The 25,589-nt window shown below is 52.0% G+C and overlaps 1 protein-coding gene across 1 annotated transcript; it reads right to left on the bottom strand.

Annotated features, from left to right (window-relative positions):
• Positions 1–361: 361 nt before the first annotated feature.
• CCM2 (CCM2 scaffold protein) lies at positions 362–25,548 on the bottom strand. The gene is made up of 10 exons (XM_065628371.1): positions 25,268–25,548; positions 6,613–6,786; positions 6,320–6,403; positions 5,985–6,168; positions 5,115–5,251; positions 4,271–4,406; positions 3,624–3,681; positions 2,791–2,929; positions 2,329–2,467; positions 362–1,736 (listed from the first exon to the last, which is right to left on the bottom strand). Exons 1-10 carry the CDS (start codon positions 25,295–25,297, stop codon positions 1,456–1,458), a joined length of 1,362 nt encoding a protein of 453 aa, XP_065484443.1. The 5' UTR covers positions 25,298–25,548; the 3' UTR covers positions 362–1,455.
• Between the last annotated feature and the right edge of the window lie 41 nt (positions 25,549–25,589).

Raw genomic sequence — 25,589 nt, 5'->3', positions numbered from 1 at the left:
AAGCTGGGCTTTAATAAAGCCCAGGGGAGGTGAGCGGGGGTTTAGCAATAAGACAAAACACTGTAGGGTGCAGAATTATATTTACCAGTAACAAATAATCCATACAGAAAACACAAAGCCGCCCCGTGTGTCCCCCCCGGCCCAGTGCCACCAGGGCTGGGGACACGGAGGTGGCAGAACCCCCCCCGGCTGCTCCCAGGACACTACAAATTGGGGTTAGTTCCAGAATTAAATCCCATTTCCTATCAAAATATAAAAAACGCGCCCCCCCCCCCCCCCCCCGCCCCGTGAGACTAATTACAGTGTCTGGTTTATAGTTCTCCATATACAATCATGTCAAAAATAGGGGTTTTTTGGGGAATTTTTTCCAAATTTAAGTCTTTAATGACTTGAATGTCCACGTGCGATTTTTAATTTTTTTTTAATCTGTAAATAATAAAAAGGCACTAAACCTCCCCTCCCGGCTCTGAGTGCTCCCAGCCCTAAGCTGGGCTTAAAAAGGAGGAAAAAAAATCTTGGTCCCCAACTCCCAAGGATGCTTGGGGGGGACTCTGCCCCCCATTTCTCCTGCTCCCCAGTTTGTACCGGCCACGAACTGGGAGGACAAGGGCTGGGGGGTCCGTGCGGGATCGTACAGAGATCCCGGGATGTGCAGGTAAGAGAGGAAGAGGATGGAGGGATGAAGGGAGCGCGAGGGTTAAAGGCACTGGGGGTGGGGGAGGACACAAAGCAGGGTTTGGGGACAGAGGGATGTGACACAAACCTGTGCAGCGGGTGGCTGGATCCCCCCTGAAGCTGGTGACCCCCCTAGGGCCACCCATGGGTGCCATGGCCCCGCCAGGGTGCTGCTGGGGATCCCCCATGCCCCTCCAGCCTTGTCCTTCCTCTCAGTCGGGGCTTTCAGGTGACACAGGACCCCTGCAAACCCTTTCGGGTGTCACCCACAAATGGTGCCTCGCCCTCGGAGCGCTCCTCTGGCAGGGGGTGCAGCTTAAAAAAATAACTGTGTATTTATAACCGCTTGTAAAATATGTACAACAGGCCCCCCCGCACCTCTCTGGAGCCCCCCAGGTGTTTTGCGGGGGGGGGCAGGATGGGGTTTGTGGCCACACAAGCACAAAGCCACGGGTGCAGCCGGGATCCTGCTCCCACCGCAGCATCGGCGGCTTCTCCTGCAGGTCCGGAGCCAAAATCTTTCAACGACATCAACAATCAGTTTAAATAATTCACATTGTGGTAAACTTCATTGAAAAACAGGGAGGAGGAGGAGGAGAAGAGCAGTTACAGGAGGGACACCATGTGCAAAACTGTAGCTGATGTCTCTGTCCGGCTTTGCTCCCTGCTGTGCCGGTAAAACCAAACCAACAGACCTGCCAGCGGCTGCTTGGAGCCGTTCATGGGTATGGGACGTTAATTACATCCTGGTGGAGCCCCAAAACCTCGTCGGGGTGGCTCTCAGGAGGAATCGCGGTCCATGCTGCAGCCCAGCGCTTCAATGTCGTTGCTGATGTGCGAGATCATCCGGTCCCACTCGTCCTCCTCGGACGGGACGGACTGGTCGTCCGAGCTGCCGGCGGCGCCGTTGCCGTTGGTGGTGGAGTTGGAGGTGGTGCTGAGCGTCCGTCTGTACCTCCCGAAACTGTCTGTGATGATGCCACGGCCGTCCTTCACCCCGATGGTCTCCAGGAAGTTCTCAAAGTGTTGACTGTCCTTCTCGGGGATGAAGGGACGAAGACCTGGAGCAGGGAAGAAAAAATGAGGGGGAAACCATCAGCATCGTCGTGTGTTTTGTCAGAGACACCTGGGATGGGCTTCCACATGGATTTTCTTGGATGTTTGAAGGAGGAGCCTGTTTTGGAGTAAAGAGTCTCCAGCTCGTGGCCATGTCTCCTGTCTCCACTCCTGAAAACTGCAGCTGTTGCGCACTGAGGACAAAAACCCTGCGAAAGCGGGATTTTCCGAGCTCAAACAGATCAGCTGCTAAATCCTCAGCGCAACACACTGCTCGGCTTTACCGAGCTTATTGCAGCAGCAGCACTGGCAAACACAGAGCGGCTGCCAAGCGGCGACTCTCTCCTTCCCCCTTTCACGGTCCATGTTTTTATTAGCCAAAAATAAGGTATTTCCCCACTTCCCAGAGTCTGACCCTGCTTTAGGGCTACAGTCCTGCGTGGAAGAAAACTCCAGGCACTCAAAAAATGGAAAGAAAAACCTTTATGGGAGGTTTCCAGCATCGCTGTCGCACCAGCTTTGGTACCGGTGACATTAAAAGCAAGAAAATGCCTCCAGTGGGTCACCGAGGCCGAGTTCCCGGCAGGTGATGCTCACCCAAGAGCAGGAATTTCCTGCTGTCCCCGTAGAGCTGCTTCAGGTTGATGCAGAATTCGTGGATCGAAGCCCCGTTGCGATACTCGTGCAGAAGCATCGCGAACTGCTGGATCTCTTGGGAAGAGAGTTTGGTTCGGAGCTGTGGAGAAGCACAGCACAGATGTTACTGGTTTTTAAGGAGGAAGAGATGATAGGAGGTCTGGGGAAGGTGTTTATTTGCTTTATTGCTATTTCATAGAATCATTTTGGTTGGAAAAGACCCTCAAGATTGAGTCCAACCGTTTCCCAGCCCATGTCCCTGGGAATGTCATCTCCGTGTCTGTTCAACCCCTCCAGGGATGGAAGATTTGATAAGAGCTGCAGCGATGAACCAGCTCATCCTGACGTTCCTACACCCGTCCTGCATGCTGAGGGGGAGACCCCAAATCCCACAAGCACCCTAAAGGACAGAAATCCACCCACCGTCATCATGTAGTCCTGGAGCAGCTCGGTGGCCGTGGTGCTCAGCTCGCTCTCGCTGACCGTCTTGACGTGCGGAGACTGTTGCGTGGAGAAGGACGAGGGGGAGTTGTCACCCGCTTCCAAGGTTTCTGGGAAGGAACTGAAACGCAAACAGAGCGTGAGGCTTCCAGAGCGACTCCAGCACCTTCTGCATCGCGTGGGAGAGTGTAGAGGCAGGTGGAGACGCTCCCGAGAGCGGCTGAAGGCTCCCACGGAACATCAGAGCGCTTCAACTACAGTGGTTTGGTCACCCACTGAAGATAAAGCCTTATGTGGGCAAATATCCCTTTTAACAGCGGGGGGAAAAAAATCTCAAAATACCTTATTTCGGCAGTAAATGTGCCATTTTCAAATAGCAGCCGTCAATTTTAAACAAGGGCTTGTGTGTCAGGTTTTTAGCTCAAAAATGCGATTGATGTTTTGAGTGGTCACGGCTTCAGGAGGGAAAAACACTTCCAAAATAAAAGGTTTTGGGGGGAAACATTTCTCCTGCCTCCAGCTGGACAAATGTTGTGTTGCCACTTTGACGCGGGAACTGCACATACGTTGTGTACGTGACTCTCTCTGAAATCCTGCGGCGGCAGAACAATCCAGCCGCGGATTCTGCAGCGGCGCAGAGCGTGGCACCGCAGGCAGGCGCTAAAAACCCCGGCCCGTGTTTCAGCCAGACTGAGCAGAAGCTTTTCAATGTGCAGAGCGCAGCGGTTCCTGCGCCGGGGGGTTTAAACCCAGCAGCGAGGCTGCACTAATAACGCCGAGTGCTGAGCGAGCTCAGCGGAACGCGTTTGACTTACAAAGTGCTTGCTTCCGTTTCGTAAGATTCCTTCACGTCCACTTTTGTAGAAGAGTCGTCTGCAAGGGGAAGATTTGAGATAGGGGGTTTGAGAGGCAGAAATTTGGTGATTTTTACCAGCATGTGACACAGACAAACACATGGATTCCTGATGTGGAATTCACTGTGGAGGGACCAAGGTGCCTCCATCCACCACGAACCATAAAATCACAGAATATTTTGGGTTGGAAGGCCCTTCCCAGCCCCCCCAGTGCCCCCCTGCCATGAGCAGGGACATCTGCACCAGCTCAGGTTGCTCAGAGCCCCGTCCAGCCTGGCCTGGGATGTCTCCAGGGATGGTTCAGCCACCACCTCTCTGGCCAACCTGGGCCAGGCTCTCACCACCCTCAGGGCAACAATTCCTTCCTCATGTCCAGCCTGAATCTCCCTCCTTTAGTTCAAACCATCACCCCTTGTCCTATCACAACAGGCCCCACTCAAAAGTCTGTCCCCATCTTATGGGCCCCTTTTAAGTCCGGAAAGGCCACACTACAGTCTCCCCAGAGCTTCTCTTCTCACAACTAAAGCAGAGGAGGGTTTTTGAAGCCACCGGTGATGATGGGGAGAGACCCTCAAACAGGTTTGGATGCGGGGACAGCACAGACTCACCGCTGTGTAAGGACATGTGCCGTGTCGGCGTGGACGCCCCATCGAATATTGCTCTGTCCAAAAAATCGATGGTGGACTCGGTGTAAACGATCTGGAAGACTTGACTGAGAAGGAAGCACAGCTCCTCAGCGGTCACCTGGGGAGGGGACACAGAAGGGACGCTGGGAGGGAGAAAATACCACGGTGGGCACAGTCCTACTCCTCAGGTCAGCTCCCTGGCTATAAAACCTCCATTCCAAATAAGTACAGGCAGCCCAGGGAGCGTTAAAGCTGAAAGTTAGACGAGCGAAACTCAGCCCTGAAGGCCAAGGGTTCCTGCTGCAGGAACACACAGATTACGATCAGAATCTCTGGACTCAGACACCAGATGAAACAAATTTCCAGGTCAGCATCAGGAAAAATGCCCTGATTAGCAAAACGCAATTGTGGGAGAGATTCGGTTGTGTTCACAGGTTTCCTGTGGCTGGGGAAAGCTCTGGGCACCACCCCCACGGGAAAACCATCTTCTGATCCCCTTTCATGTCCGAACCAGGTCCCAGGCCTTCGGCAGGGACCAGGTTTCCTCCTCTACAAAGCCCAACCCACACCCTTCAGTCTTAAAACTGAGCCTACGTGTGTTACACAACCTATGGCCAAGTAAGCGTCTGGTCACATAACAGAGGGGACACTTGGAGACAGCAGGATGAGGCCACCCTGCGCCTCCTGGCTCTCCACCTGAGAGGTTGTGGCCACCCCGCTCTAAGGGCGAGAAAACCTCCCGGTGATCCCAGTCCCAGCGTTGTCACACTCGGAGAGTGACTCTGGAGGCGACCCCGACGCGGGAGAGAGTTTTAATTCATCTTACTTTGTTCTCCGTAGCCAGGACCACCAAGCAACAAGCTTCGACGGGAACCATGCCGCTCTCGGACAGCGAGCCCGAGGTGAGGGCTTTGGAGCTCTCGGCGCAGAGACTCTGGCTCGGGGAGATCCCGGGGTCCTGAGCTGAGAAAGAGAGAAGTTGTGATGGAAAGACTGAGGCATGGAGTCCGAGCAGGCTCCCTGTGAGGACAGCAAAGCCACCAAAGCAGGAGAGCGATGGATCCCACAGCCGGGAGACAATGCCCTGGAGGAGGCAGCTCCCGGGAGCCCAAAACTCCACCTAAATGCTGCACAGGGCCAAAGCCTTTGAATGAAAACTTATAATTTAGAGCTGGTTTCTGACAGCTCTGTAAATTCATTCTCATGGCTTAGCCAGCCTCAGAAATCCAGCAGCAGAATTACAGCCTTCTAAATCACTTACTCATTTATTCTACAGCCCGTCCTTTGCTGTCGCGGGGTTTCTAATCCGCTAAGTCTCTGTTCATTACATCCTCTAAGTAGCTCAGCCCTCCCCAAACCCTCCAGCCCAAACCCAGGCGGGTCTGACACACGCAGAGCTGCTGGGGACGGATTCGGGGACCTCCCCGGTGATTACAAGACATGAGGAGCGTTGGAAACGCTGGGTATCACCCCCGTTATTCAACACGGGCGTTTAGACACCCAGCACGGCGATGAAATCCTCCCAGTGACCTGCACGGGGGTTGGGAAGAGCAGGGAAGGTCCGACACGCGTGGGGACCGGGCTGGAGGAGCTGCCTCTACCTGCTCTTTTCCACCTCGCTGACACCCACAGAAGAAACTACACTTTGAGATCCCATTTTCCTAAGAATGAGTAAATGATGGTTCTCACAACTTACCTGTTTTCAGGACGACCAAGTGACAGGAGTCGTCTCGGATGTAGGAGACGGAGGCGATGTCGTGGATGGGGACCCTGAGGATGAGATCTTCTCCATCCCTCCACACCAGCTTGATGTTGTAGGCGGAGAGACTGATGACAGCATCGTGTTCCTGGGTCAGCTGCCCCGGCAGCTGGTGAGCTCTCTAAAATAAATGTATTTACAGTGATTTGCTGAACCGTTTTTCACTTTGATAACGGGATGGAGGACACCAGTCAGACCATGACCCAAGGAAGCTCCGCAACCCCCTTTATTTGTTAACACAGAGCGGGTCGGTCAACAGGCTGAGCGCTCACCTTGGCGTTATCGATCAAATGCAGGATTTCCGTGCGGCTGGAGGGATTCAGGTACCCTGGGATGGACGTGAGCTGACCTAAATACTGGTAAAAAAGAACCAAACCGTTACCGCAGCACGTGCGCACTAAACACACCAGCTACTGCGAGAAAGACGCCATCAACCCTGAGCAAAGGGCTGGTGGCCCTTTGTATTTACGAGCTGCTAAATACACCTACGTGTGGAAGATTTCTCGTGCCTTTAGGTTGTAATAATGCTATATTTAGTTACATAGGAGCCCCAGCCCGACGGTACCTTCACTTCTTTCTCGATGTAGTCGTTGAGCAGGACGTCGGGTTCCACGCGGTCGGGCAGAGGCACCACCACCGTGTGCAGCGGCCGCCGCTCCGTAACCTTCTCCTGGGCTTTTTTATCTCGGCCTTTTTCGCCCTTCAGGAAGACTCGTTTGAAAGGAGACACTATTCCAGGCTGAGGAGAGAAAAGGACACGTTGAGGTTAAGAGAGGGGGAGTTTTGGGACCAAAATGGGGGGAAACCAGCAGCACCCACTGCCCAGTCCGTACATGTGGTTTTAGCAATGCAAACCACCCCGTGGACACGTTGGTTTTAGAGCTCTAGATCCACAAGCGCACGATCTTCCACCAAAAACCTCCTTCCTGCGATGTGGCACAAAAACGCAAGCGCTGGTAAGTGCCCTGCTATCCAAATGGGATGTTTTCCCCCAAAGTCATGCTGTCCAACCTTTCGGTTAAGAAGAAATACAAATATATATTCAGAGTGAGCCACGGCCACACAATAAATTTCTCCTCGCCTTGGCGTGATTTTATATTTCACCCAAGCATTTACAGTGAAGAATTGCAAAAGGCAAAGCTGCTGCAAAGTCGTCCAAAGTCTCAGGGGAGACCCAAAAACGCGGGGACAAGACCCAGGACACAACCTCCCCTGGGGAAAAAAAACAGGTTTTTGTGCTTCCCGAACCCCAAAGTGCTGAGTTTGGTTAAAAAAACAAGAGCCGAAGTGCACACACGGGCTCCTGGCTATAGAGGGAGCGTCAGCACCGTCCTTGGACGCCGCACACGGAGGGACCGTCCATCCCACGCTCGTCGCTTCCCACCCCTCAGCGCAATCAAAATTTGGCTTTCCTGAGCCTCACATGCAAGAAAAAGAACCGTATGTTCTGCAGAGGCAGAAAAATTGCTACAAAAGGCGAATTAATTCCATATAAACCACACGCTCCTGCTCTAGAAAAGTTGTGGAGTGCTTTGCAAGCTCAAAGAGCGGCAGCCTCCAGGAAATTCAGCTCATTTCGTGCCGCCGTCCGCAACCAAATCTCGCCTTGGAAACCACCGTCCTTCACCAGATCCTTCACCTAAACTGAAGGAGATCAGATTTGGTGATTTGCCACCACCACATCCCTGCCCCTGATGGTTCAGCTGCACATGCGGGACCATCATGCAGCTTCTGCCTCTCTCGGTGCTTTTCTTGAGCTTGAAAGATCTACAGGAACAAGAGAGATCAAAGGCAGACTGGAATAAATTGGAATTGCAGTAGGACGGGAAAGTGGGATGGAAAAGCTCCGGGTTGAAGAGTATTCATCAAATCCCAGAGCCAACCAGGCACCGCAAGGACGTCAGGGACAGCCCGGCCCTGAAAAACGTCCCTTGGAGCAGGGAGATTAAAAATAGAAAGAGTTTGTAGGACGAAAGGGACAGAAAACACGGCTAAATGATGCTGGCCTTGTAAAACAGCTCTGTCTTTACGGCAGCAGGACCAAACGTGGCAGATTTTAGGGGTATCACCCCAAAATGGGGCATCACCCCAGGCTGTGCAACCCCGCCAGCTCCTGCTGAGGGGCCGGGACCGTTCTTGGCTCCAGAAAGAAGAAAGTTTGTAAAGAAATAGGTTTTTTGGCCAAAACCGGAGCGTGGAGCTCAACCCTGGTTCTGCCGCCCCGACTACCAGGGTGTGTGACCCCCAAACCTCGGTGCGTGAAGATCTCATCCCACCAGACTCCTTTTTGTTTTAGGAATCGAAAGCAGAAATGTCCATCGGGCTGGGAAGATGCTGCGGGGGGATCGATTCCCCAGCCCGCCAAGCTCCTTGGAGGATTTGGGGAGCCCAAAGCTGAGGCGGAGGCGTTGCTGGGCCTGACACGAGGCGGAACGACAAACTTCTGCATTTCTGGGAGCCGATGGAAACCCAGCACCTACCTCGTTCTCCATCGAATGCCCGGGACGGCGAGCAGGACCAAACCGTGCCGGCGCGGAGCCCCGGGCTCACCAAAAACACCTCCCGGTGGGGGGAAAAAGAAGCGGTTACCCTCGTTTTGGGGGCTCGCGAAGCCCCGTGTCGAAGGGCTGGCAAAGCCACGACCTCTCGCTTGCCAGGAAGTGCGATAACCACAGTTTCCTTCTGCTACGTGCGGCAAGAGCGACGAAATAGAAGTCGTCGGTTAAGATTCGGCGAGATTTGGCAGCGATGGGGCCAGGCAGAGGCGTGTTTTGCGAAGCTCCGTCCCATTCTCGGCTCCCAGCCAGGCAATCCCACCTTCTGCACCCCTAAAACCCTGGAAATCCCCCCAAAATACTTTGCCGCTACAGCCGGGACATGCACCTGGGGTGGAAATATCCTCAGTTTACATGAGTTTCTAACCCTGGTTTCTCCTCTGAGTTTCAGCGCTATTTTGTTCTCTAACATCTATTAAAACCAAGGGCTGTAAAGCTTTTCAAGGCCTGTATTTCGAGTCTTTAAGCGTCACGTTTGAAAAGCCAAGCTCAGAAATGAGGTTAAGAGCTCCCAAGAGGCGCTTTGGGAGAGGCACAAAGTGTCCGAGCAAGCTTTGCTGGGCTCCAACAGGGGCTTAAGAGTTGGACCCAGAGGATAAACGCAAACAAGCTGCTAATTTCACAGAGAAGAACCAAATTAACATGGCAAAGGTGGTGATTTCCCCGACGAAACCCGCCCTCCGAGCGGAGGTAAGAAGGAAATCGGCTGGAGAAGAGGCACCCAAAGGCCAGCGTGGTCACTCCTCAGGGTCTTCTCCTGCTGACTCCAAAATTTGGGAGGAAGAGAGTCATTTTATCTACTTAACGAGGCATTTAAGACTTGACTAATTGAGAGAGAGCAGCTCAGGGCTCGGTTTAGCCTGACGGGGTGCGGGGAGTTAAACGAGTTTGCAACCTCATTAATACCCCAATTAAGTGCTCGCAGCTCCCTGCACTTCCCCGTTAACATCTCACAACACGGAGGCTTCAAAAAACACTTTATTTCCCATTCGAGGGAGGATGAGCTGGGAAAAAAATCAGGGTCCGCTGGATCATCACCAGCACCTACTTCATGGGGGTTTGCTCAACCATCCCACTGCTTGGTGTTGGAAAGCCCCAAAAAAGACATTTCTGGGGAAAAGGAGGATTTAAACTTCACCTAGATTGTTATTATTCTGGCTGGAGGATCTTTGGGGAAAATTTCTTGGGCTGGTGTTGATCAGAGCCCATCCACTTGTAGTCATCCAAAAGTCAACGAGGTCTTGGACAGCCCCGTTATTAAACCCTCTGGGCGGAAGGTGAAGGAGAAAGAGCATCGCTGTGGTGGAAACGGCTCCTTAATCCCCTCCGGTGGATTATCTCAAATGCACATTTGTAAGGCTAATTCTCCCCCGGAACGTCTGTGCAGGGATTAAGGGATTCCCAGCTCCAACCGGTCACCCGGGGCCGGCGTGTGGCTCGTCCCCAGGGCCAGCCCACAGCCCTAATTAGCAGAAGGGGAAATAATTAACAGAGCCCAAAGAGGCTCGGGGTCGGCTCGCTGCAACGAGGACACGAAGAAAAGGACCATAGAAGCATGTATGACATGACAAGAAGTCACAGGAGGTGCCTGTAACAAGAAAAGGTGAAGCTAAGGAAGGAAAAAACCACATTGAGCATGTTTAGAGAAGAGTGGGATGTTAAGAAATAAACTCCAACTAAGCTCCAGTGCGGTGATGCCATGAAAATACAGGCTCTGGGGGTTTGGCTTTGCCCGGGCACGGCTTGAGCCCCTGTGCTCAGGGAGCTGAGGGTCCCTGCGAAAAAAAAAGGTTTATTATCAATATTTATTTGCTCCACGGAGAAATGCTGCAAGAGTTTGTGCCCAGGGCAGTGCTGGAGTCACCATCCCTGGAGGGGTTGGACAGACGGAGATGAGGTTCTCAGGACATGGGGCAGTGCCAGGGCTGGAGAAACGCTTGGACTTGATCTTGAGGGGCTTTTCCAACCAAAACGATTCTGTGATTCTATGTTATCTCTTGTCCTGACGCTGGGAAGAGCCTGAATCCTCCTCCTTTTCCTCACCCCCTCACAAGGGGTTTATATACATTAAAAAAATCCCCCTGAGGCTCCTTTGGTCCCACCTCCCGCAGCCTCGCCTCACACAAGATGCTCCAGGCCCTTCACTGAATTCACTCCAGTACATCCCCCGCTCTTGTACTGGGAGCCCAGCGCTCCAGGATTGTCCCCTGTCCCTCCAGGAGGCTGATGATCGTCCCCGCCGTGGGGACGTGCTGCTGGTTCACCTTGGTGCCCGCCAAGAGCTTCTCTGGTCCTGGACCAGAACAAGGCGAGAGGACTCAACCACGCACCAGGAGGAGTTATGGGCGTCTGACCTTTTCTACACCATCCTATGCTGTAATTAGGTTTATTTTGACTTATTTTGAGGCTGTTTCAGCACTGCCCAAGAGGCAGAACCTTCTCCACATTTAATTGCAGATGTGGTTTCACTGAGGAACATCATTTGGTAGGAAAACAGCTTTCAGTGATATGGGATGGTCCCCACCACCCCAAAATAATCCATTCAGACCCCACCACTGCGCAGAAAAACACGTGGAGAGCTCAGAACTCTGCAGGAGCTGCCTTGGAAAGCTCCATGTCCACCCAGGGGACATGTCCCCAGTACATGTCCCTTGCTCCTTCCTCCTCATCCCACTGCTGGGTCCGCAGCACCAACACCACAGCCCACCAGCCCTTTTACTCCACTTTCCTCTAGTTTTTGTCAGCGGGAAGCATTTAATTAATTGGTAAACTGGCACTGGGGAGATTTATTTGTATGGGAAGCACAGCGAGACGAGGGTGAGTTGGGATTTGGTTTGAGAAGCTCCAGCCTGGGCAGGTCCAGTGCTGAGCTTGGAACGGCGATATTGCTGCAGGAGAGCTGCTCTCCTCCCCACAAAGACATCTGGATGCTAAAACATTAAATCAAACCATTATTCAAGGGATTCCTGTTTGAAGCCAAGAACCATTTCAGCGTTTTATTGGCTTTAGCGAAACGCTACCGCGAGGATTTAAGGGAGACGGGTCTGGATAACGGCACCAGGCACGGAGTCAAAAATTAATGAAGAGCAAAGCTGCGGGCAGGCTGCCAAGGCTGGGAGCAGCATCACAGGGTGGGATGTCACCCTGTGCTACCTGCTGTCCCTCTGCAGAGCCACCGTCACGGCCACAAAGGGACTTCAGAGCACAAGTGTGATGGGAGCGGCCGAGGGAGCTGGGGGTTCAGCTGGAGAACAGGAGCTGAGGGGAGACAGGGACACAAAGAAACGGCCTCAAGTTGCGCCAGGGGAGGTTGAGGTTGGATCTGGGGAACAATTTCTTCCCCCAAGGGCTGTGGGGCATTGGAACAGGCTGCCCAGGGCAGTGCTGGAGTCACCATCCTGGAGGGGTTGGACAGACAGACATGAGGTTCTCAGGGACATGGGGCAGTGCCAGAGCTGGGGGAACAGTTGAACTCTATGACCTTAAAGGTCTTTTCCAACCAAAATGATTCTGTGGTTCTATTTTGTCTCTTGTCCTGACACTGGGAAGAGCCTGAATCCTCCAGCGAAGTGCAGGGAACATCTAAGCGAGGAGGACACCAAGGGTCACCTGGGGACCTGCAGGTCTTTCTACATCTTGTCGAAGAGTCTTGGACAACTCAGCTCCTGGCAAGGAAAGATCCTGGGAGCAGCGACATTTTTAATCAGCTCATAGGAAGGCTCTGGAGGTGATCCTGCCCTCCTGGCCGCCTGTCTTCTGGTGGGACAGTCCCTGCAGGTCTTCATGTGGTTCCACAAGATGTGGCTTCATCGTCACGGGGCTGAGTTAGAGCTGGGAACAAAGTCCTGGGACTTCTCCCTCCTCTCCAGCTCCCAGCAGGGTGATGTGGAGCTGACACTCACCAGCTCAGAGGGAAATAAATTCAAAAAATCAGAGGGAAGTACATTTTAAAAATCATATTTCAGCCAGAAACACTGTACTTGATTTCAAAGCTGCACCTTCAAACAAGGATATTATTAAATGTAAGCAATGTAGAAGCACAATTTCCCTAAAAACGGCCAGCTGGCGCCCAAGTCGGTCTTAAAAAAAGGAAATTTTTTTTAAAAAAATGCGGCAGCTCAAGCCTAAAGGCAACAGTTGCACAAACCCCACTTCCAAACCAAGGCTCAGCTCTGTGTTTTCACGTTCAGCCAGCCTGGCCAGCTAAGCCAGCTCCAGCCTCCCCAACAGGAGTTTCCTCTAAAGCAAGAAGAATGGAATTTTCCCTGGTTATTTTTAGCAGAGCCCTGGTCCTCCTCCCAGAGAGGTTCCTAGGCCTGGCTCAGCTGCTCCGCCTACACTTTAAACTCTGGCTGAGCTGATCCATGTGGAGCGATAGGCCAGGCTTAGCGGTTTGTAGAGGATCCTCCGAGCAAGCGGCTTCGTGCTGAGTACGAGAGGGACGGGAAGGCATCAACACAGCCTCCCACTAAGTCTGGTACTTCCTAAGCCAGGCTTTACCCCAGGCTGTTCCGTATCGCAATAAGAGCGGCTCAGGATCTCACAAAATAACAACAGCTCGTGGGCTCGATTTAATCTCTTGCTTCCCGGTTTCAAGAATCCACACCTGCAGGACTGGACAGAAGTTAAGCCCAGCTTTAATTCTAAGCTAAATTGAAACCCTGCAGAGAAGAAACATCCCTTCTTGCCCAGGAATGTCCTTCGCTGCCTCTCACCCTCTGCTGTGTGTTGATATTGAGGGGTCTCAGCGGGGTAAACGGCCTTTGGCTGGAACCAGGAGGGTCCCCAAGGGGCACAGCTGCCATTTCCACCTTTTTGCTGATATTTGCAGGGGGAAACAGTAAGATCGGCTTATTTGCAGCCTTATCAGCATGAGGAGAGCAAATTACTATTTCTCCACAGTTGCCAGGGTTCATGCCAGAATTCAAAGATCAAATATTTCCCTATTTCCGCAGTTTTTAGCCGCACAAACTGCAATAAACGGAGGACACCAGATGAGTCCGGTTCATGCATTAAGCCCCATTCTACTCAATACCATTAACATCAGCTTCTTGCAAGAAAAACAGGTATTCATGCCAAGAATTGAACCTTTAGATCTAGAACCATTTTTACAAGCAAGGTGCAGAGGAGTGATCCCCAATTAGCCCAACGCGTTTCCATCCAAGGTCTCAGAACAGAAGCATTTAAACACTTGCCTTCTTGTTGAATTTAAACATTTGCTTCACATCTCCAGGCTTTTTTTGCCCAAATGAGGAAGAGATCAATAGTCCAGGGTTGAACAGACGCGGAGATGAGGTTCTCAGGGACACAAGGTAGTGCCGGGGGTGGGTTAACGGTTGGACTCGATGACCTTGAGGGTCTTTTCCAACCAAAACGATTCTGTGATCTGGCCCAAGCTACACTGGCAAAACACACTCGTGTCGCAGCACCTAAAAAGTGGTTAAACCGTTCATCCCAAAGCTCAAGAGCATTTGACACACTGTTTTACTCTTGGACAGTCTAGGAAAGCCACAAAACTCCTCATTAGCGCAACCAAAACCGCTCAGTCTCGCATAAAACAAGTGTTTTGTAACACCAACCACTCCAAGGCCTGGAGCCCAGGAAAGAAGCAGCGTGCGGGGGAATATCCAAGCTTCCCATCGAGCCCGCGGCTCATCCTCCAGCACAACCACGTGAGTTCCAGCCTGCAGAAGGTTATTCCCATTTCTGCACAGTGAAAGAGAAGAGGTGAAGCACCCAGACCTGTAACCCCGGAGTTTACGGCCGTCTGCTGAGGAGATTGTTCCACAGGGAAATAAACTTTGCTGCAGACATAAACTGCCCGGCAGGTTTTGGTCTAGACTGTCAGATCAAGGATCTGGGCAGGTTTCTGGCAGGAGGAAATAAGGTCTGGTTTGTTTTAGCGTGTTCTCTGGGATGTCTCGCTACTTATTTTTGTCAGTCCAAGGAGCCAGAATCCCTGTGTTAAAAATGCACATCTGCAGCTTAGGCACCTTCACGTCTTTCATTTCTTCTGGGGTCACGAACTGCACGTAGCGCTGGGGGCACAACGGAACCTCCTTCTCTTCCCATAAAAACAAAGGATGCAAAGTGGCTCCAGCTTCTTCAGGAGTCCTTGGAGAAAAGGTGGTTTGCGATGCCCATGCACCAATAGACTCTCTGCAATCAGTCACTGCAAGGCCACTTATCCAGGGCTGGTGGTGGCCAAGGAGCCAGCAGCAGGAGAAGGTCCTCGAGCTGCTTTTCCACATCGGAACCACTCAAGAAAAGCCGTAGAGGCGCCCAATGTACCATCTTCATGCTTGCTAAGCTGTGCAGGTAAAGGCTGGTGGGTTAATACCCGTGAATCTTCAGGAGAAGCCAGGCAAGGATCATTCTTTTGAGCAGTCTGCTCAAAACAAAATCACAAATAGTTTGTGTTGGAGGGCCCTTCCCAGCTCCCCCAGCGCCCCCCCTGCCATGAGCAGGGACATCTGCACCAGCTCAGGTTGCTCAGAGCCCCGTCCAGCCTGGCCTGGGATGTCTCCAGGGATGGTTCAGCCACCACCTCTCTGGGTACCTGGGCCAGGCTCTCACCACCCTCAGGGCCAACAATTCCTTCCTCGTGTCACCACCCTTGGAGATGTTTAAAAGATGGGGACGTGAGGTTCTCGGGGACATGAGTCAGTGCCAGGGTTGGGTTAGTGGTTGGACTCCATGATCTTGAGGGGCTCTTCCAATCAAAATGATTCATTCCATGATTCCATGATCACGTACAATTTACAGCACAGAGGAGAACAGAGGAGTCATGTGTGGCAGCTTGTGTCCCCACAGCTCAGGGATGACTTCCCAAGCTGTTTTAAGACACCCTAAGACACCTCCTCCCAAACCCAACCTCCCCCATGCACAAACATCTGTTTGCCAGTGTTTTCCACGACCAAAACCAGCTGAAGACACAGCGGCATTGATTTTGCTGTCATCGAGCACCAGTTTCTGGCCAAGTTCTTCCTTGTCCCCTTAACACGTCCTGGCTCCTTCTCCACCCCAGACTCTACGGAACACACAGGGAGGCAAACCCTCCCAAACCCAACAGTATTTTAAGCCATGGCATCACAAGATGAATGACTTCTCCAAAGATTCCCCAAGGGGTGCTGATTTTTAAGAGATACGGAATACAGAACCACGCTAGTGCGGCCGTCCCGGTGTCTCCTGCAGCACCCGGAGCTCGTTCCTCTCCACCAAACAAAGCTTTTGGTGGACAGATCGTGCTCATCCCACCGGAGCTCCGGGATCACCAGCTCTGCCAGCCTCTTTAACAGCAAAATTCCCAGAAATACACTTTTTAAACCTTTTCTAACAGCCCAGTCACGCCTGGTGCAGGGAGGGGAATGGGACGAGACCTTCCCCTTTGGGCAGCACCAAGCAGGTCACATCATCTGAGGTGACTTCCATGGGTGAAAGTCCTCAACCCCCTCCAATTTTATTTTACCTCCCCAAGCTATGCACACACCCTAAGGATGTTACTAATTAATCCCTCTCACACAGTGCTAACGAGGCTTCGGCTTTCAGTTCCTGCAAGAAAAACGTGGAGCCCCCAACACTCCCACCCAAGAGCAACATGAACAATCTCCAGCTGGAAAAACACTTCCAAGGAGACATCACAGGAAATGTGTTGGGAAGGGAAGCCCCAGATCTGCTTTAGCACTGAGGTCCCTTCCATCCCCATCACAGAAACACGGTTTGGGGATGATCCACCCCAGCCCACCGCCCAGGTTCTCAGAGCCTGATCCTCCTCCAAAGAGGCAGCACAAGCAACAATCCAACAGTTGCACCATCTCCAGCCCCTCACCTTGTCTCAGCCAAGCAACGGAGACCTTCCACGTTTCCTCCCTCTCGTGCGAGCTGCTCTCCAAAGACGCTTCACGTCTCAAATTAAACTAGGAAAGGTGGCCATTTCCTCTTTTTAATAATGGAATTACTTCATCTTCCTAACCTAACAAAAGCAGGGAAGCCCTGAAGTTCACTTGGCCACATGAAGTGCACTTTCTACACTGTTTTTTTTCAGAGCTTGGTATATTTGTTTTGGTTAAAAGTCCGTTCAGCTTTCACTGCATCAACACAAGAGGGGTTGGTACTATGCTGCTGGCTAAGTAAACACAAAAAAGGTACTTTGGGAGACAAAGAGAAGCTTATTAAAAGGCTGGTGACCAAGTCTACAGACACACCAGTCAGACAAGACTACACGAAGAATTTGAAGGACTTGATGAAAACACCACTTATGTCTCTCTTCTGAATGGTATCAAAGCCAGTAAACCAGGATAAAGTAGAGTGGAATTTTACACGAGTCAAACTACATTTGCAGAGACATCTCAAGAAGTCTCTAATCTTTTGAAGATCTAGGCTTACCAGATAGGTCCTAAATCCTTGCCTGGCCAGGCTCCCATGTGGGTTTAGCCATCCAGTGAGCACAGACGCAGGCACGAACTCCCCCAAGCGCTTTGGGAATGAAGCGGAGAAGCCACGCTGCAAAAAAACAGCTCTCAAGGATGTGATCATACATTTCTGGAGGGCAGGTGACAAGGCAAAGGGGGACCCACCCTCCTCCGGGGTTCACTCTGCTCTGATAAAGAGATTTGGAAAAAAACGGGGATTTAGGAATCCTTTCACCAGCCGTATGCCTGCCCAGATGGGGAAGCACCAGTTCTCGTTGCCCACAGACTGGTCAGCCGAGCTCTGACCCTCATGCTTCGCAACGAGCTCGGCAGCTTCATCGCTTTCCTTAAATCCTTCCACCACTTTCCTGCCAAAGTTCATTTATTTCAGATTTTTTTAAAATTTATTTACACTCCTCCCTGCCCTGTAAATGCAGAAGCCTCCAGTCCTCCCATTTTGCCCAGTTCAGCCACCCAGCACCAAGAGCTGCATTAAGGAAACAACATGAGCTCCCCTTACACTACAGAGTGTAATTAATCCCATTTATTTCATCCTCTAGGTCTGCTTTTACCTGCCCTTGAGGCACCAGAAGACAGGGACACCAGGATGGCTATGGTGATGTTACAGCTCATTGTCCCTTGGAAATAGCAATAGAGCTGATGCAGTGAATTTTGGTTCTGGGGAAACCTTGGGGTCTTAAAAACAAAGCATCAAAATAAAGATTAAGGCAGGAAGCAGCTGTAAAATGAGTTGAAAATCCATATTTCAGGCTCCTGGCACTGCCTGTGAAGTCCTTTGCTGGTGTTTGCACTGGTCCCACAGGCACAGAGTTTCCCAGTTCCTGGTGAGGAGGAAAGGACTGTAACGCTTCAGCCTGGAGAAATAAACTGTTTATAAAGCAAAGCGCAAAGTGTCTGACTCCCGTCCCTTCATCTCCCATCAGAAATGGGACACGAGCTCTGCAACCAGACTGACCAAGTGCCCTCAAGCTCCTTCATGAGTGTCTTAGTTTAAACCCTGTTTCTGACCAAGACCTGCCTCCTTGGGCAGAAGCTCCAGACACACGATAACCAGGGAATGTTCCTGGATTTGGGGGTGAGGATCATGAAGCTGCTTTGGAAAGGACAGAAGTGGAACAAAGTCACCCAGAACCTAATGATTCGAGGCTGGAACAGCTCTGCTGGGAGGACAGGCTGAGAGAGTTGGGGTGTTCAGCTGGAGAAGCTCCAGGGAGACCTTATTGCAGCCTTTCTGGACTTAAAAGGGGCTGAGAAGAAAGATGGGGACAGACTTTTTAGCAGGGCCTGTTGTGATAGGACAAGGGGTGATGGTTTTAAACTAAAGGAGGGAGATTTTGACTAGATATAAGAAAAAATTGTTGGCCCTGAGGTGAGAGCCTGGCCCAGGTACCCATAGAGGTGGTGGATGAACCACCCCTGGAGACATCCCAGGCCAGGTTGGACGGGGCTCTGAGCAACCTGAGCTGGTGCAGATGTCCCTGCTTGTGGCAGGGGTGGGATCTAAGTGATCTTTAAGGTCCCTTCAACCCAAAATACTCTGTGATCCTATCAGCAGAAGGCTTACAAACTCAACTGAATGCAGAGCTCAGTTTCAAACATGTCAGCCTGCTCATCTCTGGGGAGAAGGTTGCTCCTGTTCCGCTCTGTATCCACAAAACCTCAGCAATATCTTGGTCACACTGAGCCCTCAAGATACTTATTGCACCCTCACTTTGCCTGGAAAACACCCACACGGGTCAGGTTGGACAATTAGTGCAGGTACAGGGCACAAGCCAGAGCTAATTAATGGGAGATACCATCAGTGATCAGCAGCACTAGACCACAACAGCTCAGGCAGGTGCATTTGGGCACCATGAGCCATAGTTGTTGCAGTGTTGGCAGCCAAACCCAATATGGGCAAAAAAACCAACTTCCCAGGTATCAGCCAGTCGTGACTTTGCTTCCAGCAAACTCCAGCTGAACTCTAGTTGTTCTTCTTCCTACAAAGCAGCATTTGCTGACGGATTTTTAGCATCTTCTGCAGGCCAAGCGTAAATGAGACCTGAAGAGCTTTGCTGAACACGATGCTTGAGGTTTCTCAAGTTTCAGAGTTTTCTGTGGTCACCAAGAACGTCACTAGACCTGCGGTCACCTCTCAGCGCAGCCCGGGAGTCACGTTAAACCCTGTGGTTCTGTAGAGCACACTCTCCCTTGCCTTTTCTTTTTGCTGTGACTAAATGCCAAAGCGAAAGGATCAAAAGGCACTAGAGGCTGATACGGCTTTATGAAAAGTAAAATAAATGGAGATTAAGACTGTGCAAGGCTGAAACGCTGCCCTGGGAGCAGGACGACACAGGCTGGGGAAGGAATCTCTGCAGAAAAGCCACTTTGCTAAGTCACCACTTGAAAGGTTTGTGATTCTGGTGGTCCCACAGCAAACCTGGGGGCTTCCCGGTCACGTCCCTGGAGAACGGAGCTCTGCAGCTTGTCACGGATCCGCAGAGAGGAGCCTGGGACTGAACCACATCCCAGGGGGCAGAGTTCGGCATCTATCAGCTCAGCCAGCCCGAGGAGCCCTGGGCAGCGTGCTGGAAGTTGGGAAACTGCTCACGTTCAGGGAGGTCTCTGCACCAAAGAGGCACCATCGCGTCCCAGGGTGCTGCTCCCGCGCAGCTTCAGGACTGAAACGGGTCGCACCTCTGCAACACAAACTGTTATCTCCCTTCTGGGTGTTACACATGCAAGAATATGTCAGAGGCTCCGGTGTTGCTCCACAAAACACGATAAATCAGGGCTGCAGGGTCAGGGATCCCTCACGCCTTTATCTGGGGCTGGAAGCAGACTCATGTTGGGTCAGGGCTTCCGTCATGGAAAGTTTTACGGTGCACAAGTTACACTTTTGAAAGCTGCTACCGCTACTTCAGCCAACGTCTTGTGTGAGCAATACAGTTTTGGGAAGCTCGAGCTCTGTCTGCCGTTCTCTCGCCAAACAGCAAAACAACTATTTACCCAATTACATGGTACAGTTATTTTGTACTGAGCAAAAACCACAACAGCAAAACTATTTCAACCCAGGCATGCGAGGAAAAAAAAAAAAACAACAAAGTCTGTGTTACATTAAACACTGCTGCAGGATCCGTCCTTTCCCGCACCAGCCTGGGCAGTAGCACAGCAGTTTGGTTACCAGAGCCTGAAGGTCTAAAGTAGGGTGATTAACTTCCATGGTTGTGAAGTAGCAGTTTGGTGAAGGGGCTGGAGCGCAAGTGTGATGGGAGCAGCTGAGGGAGCTGGGGGTTCAGCCTGGAGAACAGGAGCTGAGGGCAGACAGGGACACAAAGAAACGGCCTCAAGTTGCGCCAGGGGAGGTTGAGGTTGGATCTGGGGAACAATTTCTTCCCCAAAGGGCTGTGGGGCATTGGAACAGGCTGCCCAGGGCAGTGCTGGAGTCACCATCCCTGGAGGGGTTGGACAGACGGACATGAGGTTCTCAGGACATGGGGCAGTGCCAGGGCTGGGGGAACAGCTGGACTCAATCTTGAGGGGCTTTTCCAAGCAAATGATTCTCTAGCTGAAGTCAGGATAGTGCTGTGACTAAAGCAAAGCTTTGTCCTCCCCAGCGCCTCCAGTCACAGCTCTGTCCATGTCCTGGTGCCAGGCGGCACTGGGCGGACACGAGGATGCTCAAGAAAAGGCAAGGAGAAGCTGGGAGCTCCTGCCAAAGCAGAGCCGGCCAGGATCAGAAAGCCTGTCCTTTATGGTGGGGTGAACATGAGAGCCCAGGACTGCACTGGTCACCTGGCAAAGGGACACTGGTGAGGTGGTGGCAACTCCTACTGAAAACATCACTAATGCAAGGATAGAAATGAGGCTGAGAACAAAACACTTTGGGTTTGTCTGCAGGCAAACAGCTGGGCAGAGGCAGTATTCCCACCCAGGAACACCCCACGTCTCATGGAATCACCAAACTCTGATCCGTCCATCTCACAGGGCCGACAGGCAAAGCCAGGAGGGTGCTCAGGACAACGGTGACCACAAGCCCAGGTCCCTGATCCGAGCTAGGGGTAGGAAATTTGGAACGCACCCCTGTTCCCAGCTGCCACACCAGGCTTCCAGTGTCCCTATTCTGGGGACATGCATTGTGTTTGAGATGAGTTTGTGTTTCCTCCCTGCCTCTCGAGGCCCAGAGCTGCAATAAAACCCGACTGTCGAACGCTCAGGGTGATCAGGAGGTGCAGACCCAAGTTCGGGAGAGAAGCTGCTAGAGATGTCCCTTGTCACAGCTGCCACCGAGCTGGAAGAGTCACCCACCAGCAAGGAGAACATCACACCAGTGTCACAGAGCCCTGGGAGAGACAGGAGCCAAGCCCCATGCTGCAGAACACCAACAAGACACTTTTGCAGAATCCTCCAGTCCCTCTTGACACCCCAGGTCTCTGTTCGACCCCAGACAAGGTAGAAATCTCCAAGGATGAGACTAAAACACACCCTATGAGGAGAGAGACTCCGTCTGAATTTCAGCCGGGCGAGTCCCAACTTTCCCAGGCCCTTGGAACCACTATGAAGTTTAATTTTTGAAGTAAATGTTTAAAACCACTGCAAGTTGGACGAGTACAGCTGCACGGCACCACAAGCACCACCAGAACCATCCAAACCTTCGTGCCAAGTGGTTCAGCAGCAGCAAGAAGATGCCACCACCCAGAGCAGAGCACAAAACCTGTTTGAGGCCAACACACCAGAGCCTCATCTCTCCTGCCCCTTTCCCCCAGCCTACCAGCTTTAACCCCACATTTCCCCCCACTCCAGATTTCAAGCCTAAACCCCAGATGACCTCACCTCCATTCAGCCTGTGCTCCTCCTATTCCAGAAGATTTTTTTTGCTTCCTCTGGAAGAAAAAGGAAGCACTGAGAGGAGAAACGGAGCAACTCCCTGCTCAGAACTGGGCTGAGGCCAAGAAGAACAAGGACAGGATTGTCCTGCTGAGCACCGGCAGTTCACAGGAGAGCAGCTGCTAAAACCAAGCCTAGCAGGTCAGGCGGCTTGGATGATGAGATAGGTCTCTAAATGAAAAGCCCATTTCCCAGCCCCAAGGCCATCCCTTCAGATGGAACGGGGATGCCAAATTTACTCATTGCACAGGGTTGGTCCAGGCGGGTTTGAATGTCTCAGAGAAGGAGACTCCACACCCGCTCTGGGCAGCCTGGTCCAGGCTCTGGCACCTCCCAGCAAAGAAGTTTCTCCTCGTGTTCAGATGGACCCTCCTGTGTTTCAGTCTGTGCCCGCTGCCCCTCACCCTGGCGTTGGGCACCACTGAACAGAGTCTGGTCCATCCTCTGACACCCACCCTGAGATATTGAGCCCATTGATCAGATCCCTCTGAGCTGCTCTTCTCCAGCTGAACAGCCCCAGCTCTCTCAGTGTCTCCTCATCACAAAGATGCTCCAGGCCCCTCAGCATCTTTGTGTCCCTCCCTGGACTCTCTCCAGTAATTCCTTGTCCTTCTTAAACTGGGGAGCCCAGAACTGGACCCAGAACTGCAGATGTGGTCCCACCAGGGCAGAGTAAAAGGGGAGAACAGGAGGCTGAGGAGAGACAGAGACACAAAGAAACGGCCTCAAGTTGCGCCAGGGGAGGTTGAGGTTGGAGCTGGGGAACAATTTCTTCCCCAAAGGGCTGTGGGGCATTGGAACAGGCTGCCCAGGGCAGTGGTGGAGTCACCATCCCTGGAGGGGTTGGACAGACGGAGATGAGGTTCTCAGGGCCATGGGGCAGTGCCGGGGGTGGGTTATGGTTGGACTCCATGAGCTTGAGGGGCTTTTCCAACCAAAATGATTCTATGAGAGGGGCTAAATACCCCTTGGTGCACCCTGCTGCAGCACAACTTCAGAACAAGGTGCGAAGTGACCAAACATCAGGAGCTGGAGCTTTATCTCAAGGAGTCACAACAAATTTCCTCATCCTAAAAGGGCCAGGGAGCAGGTCAGGGCTGCAGCATCAGGTCTTGGAACAGAAAAGAACAACAGGTGACTGAGCCCACGGGAATGATCGTCACATGGCTTGTTTTAGCTGGGAGTACAGAACCAAATAGACACAGGTGCCTTCATTAGCCTAAAAACCTCCCAGCGAGCTAAAAATACAGATCCTGCATTCCCCCAAGTGCCCTAAATAAATAAAATCATGACAGAACCATTTCTGAGGCAAAAGAGTCAAGGGGCTTGTCAGAGCCCAGCGGGTACTCCAACACAAAGACGCTGAATATTTGGGATAACAAAAGAAGATCAAGAGGTTTGTCCTAGAAGCACAATCTCCCACAGAGCTGCAACTTCCAGCTCAAACCCTCAATATTTTTTTTTCTATATATTAAGGCTGGGGGTTCACCCTGAGCTTCAAGAAGAACCAGCTCTCTTTCAGTTATTTAATAACCACCTCACTTCTCCCAAAAAGCATCTCGGCTTCCCATTCCCTCCCACAAACACCAGCACAAAACCATCCAAATCCTCTGGCAGGGAGTGAAACACGCTTTGGAGTTACAAGCTCAGTTTTGGCAGCCGTTTCCCCCATGATCTGCACGAGGAGGAATTGCTGGACTGGCCAATATCCTGAATATTAACCGGGATTTAAAACCGCAAAGAATGCACAGATCGGGAGCAGCTTTACAAGGACGGTCTGGCAGCCGCTGGAGCGGTGGCTGGAAGAGGCAAACGGAGCCAACATTGGAGATTCAGGACATATCCCAGTTGGAAAAGTCAGGAATTTTATGCAAATATCTCATGCCATCCCCAGAAAATTACCTGGGAAAACCACAAAAGCACTTTGTGCTGCGTCACCTACACACTTGGGAGGTGGTAAAAAAAACCCCCAACAAAACAAACCAAAACAATGATTTTCTTTAGCATGAGGGTGAACATGGAATAATTGCTCAGAGACATTGCGGAGTCTTTACCTCTCAAAAAACATGAGCAGTATGGCTGGAAAGCACCGTTTTCTAAAGCAAAAAACCTCCGATTTCTCCGCAAACAGCAGAAAAAACCCCACTTTTCAACAAGGCCACGAGCTGATTCCAGTTTTACAAGATATCACTTTGAATCTATTCTATTTAAGTGCCACTTCCAGCCCCTGCCAACCGCAAAAAAATGGCATTTACTTACTCCTAAAGTTACTCTACAATTATCCACAGCCCTGGGAACGAGCGTTTAGAGCTGGTTCTTCCTGAAAACAAGGAAATTACATGTACAGATGAGAAATTTCTCCTCCCGCCTGTGCTGCTGGTCCTGCCACACCACAGACAGGTCACCAGACATCACAAGGTGGTTTGATTTCCCAGCTCTGCACCTGTGGAAAACTCCCACTGTATCTTCAGAAAGAAAAAAAAAATTCAATATTTCTCATTCTGGGAGGATTCTGAGCATTTCAAATCCGAGCTTCAGCAGGAGACTCTGCTGCCACCTTCTGAGATCACCGTCACTGCATGTGCCACCAAAACTACTGAAAATAGCTTTTTTCCCCTCCGGTTATGTCACCAAACCAAGGGAAGGGTTTATTTTTCCCACCCGCAGCTCCAGCTCTGGTTTTGCCTCCCCCGCGCGATGTAAAAATAGGTTTTAGACAAGAGAAACCAGAGCAGCCTGTTCTCAGCCAAGGCATACACAGCTCGTCCTGACTACAGTTGACTCTCTCTTTCTATATATATATATATAAAAATATACATATAAACCAGACACATGCACATACAGCACGGCCGGTTTAGCACCGCAATCAGCAGACAAGACAAACCAGCGCCACTCCAGGACACGTTTTAAGATACTTCATTAAGCAGTCACCTCGTTTGCAGCCTGGGCAGAGAAGCAGGAGGTTAAATCAGCCCCCGATCGGTGTCTGGACACACGGGCAGAGCAAACTCACCCCAGGGGGCGGCGGGAAGGCAGCGAGGTGACAGCAGCGTCCCCAAAAAGAGCCCGATATTGACACAGAAAATAAGGTTTTTAGCTGGGAAAACGAGGCCCCAACCCGGGGAGACGCTCAGCACAGACAGGGCTGAGCCTGAAAACAATCCAGGAAGAAAATAAGGGTTACAATAGAAGAAAATAAGGCTTAAAAAGCCCAGAGGGGCTCCAGTCACCTCAGGTCCACGGGCTGTGGGTCACAATGGGCCCGATCCTGCGATGGGGCTGAGGGGAAGCCCGGCCGTAGGGGGCACGGCAAAGCCTGACGGTGGCCCCACAGCGCCGTGAAGCCCCAGGGACACCAGTTTCTCACCTTTTTGCCTTTTTTTCCCTCCTCCTCCATGTCTCCGGCGGCGGCGGCCCCGGCCCCCCCCGGGGCATCCCCGCAGCGGCCGTGCCCGCCCGGCCTGGGTGCGTGTGAGGGCCCGGGGGCCCGGGCTCACTGCCCGGCGGCGGCCATGGCGCTGCCGGGCCCCGTTTCCCGCTCCCGGCCCGTCCGGAGCCGCCTCAGCGCCACCAACAACTTTTCAATCCTGCCGCCATCTTGGGCGGCGGCTTCCCGGCGTGCACCGCGCCCCGCGCGCCGCCCGGAGGACTGACGTCAGTCCTCCCCGGCTGCGCATGCGCCGAGCCGG

Source organism: Caloenas nicobarica, chromosome 2 (assembly GCF_036013445.1).
Source record: "Caloenas nicobarica isolate bCalNic1 chromosome 2, bCalNic1.hap1, whole genome shotgun sequence".
Classification (NCBI taxonomy): Eukaryota; Metazoa; Chordata; class Aves; order Columbiformes; family Columbidae; genus Caloenas; species Caloenas nicobarica.
This window is presented reverse-complemented; position numbering and strand designations above follow the sequence as displayed.

Excerpts from the sequence above, each read along its gene's own strand:
- CCM2 (XM_065628371.1), bottom strand. The coding sequence starts at position 25,297 with ATGGAGGAGGAGGGAAAAAAAGGCAAAAAG. Across the intron at positions 6,404-6,612 it reads ACATCGAGAAAGAAGTGAAG|TATTTAGGTCAGCTCACGTC; the intron begins GTACCGTCGGGC and ends CTTTTTTACCAG. Across the intron at positions 1,737-2,328 it reads CAGGAAATTCCTGCTCTTGG|GTCTTCGTCCCTTCATCCCC; the intron begins GTGAGCATCACC and ends TCCCTGCTCCAG.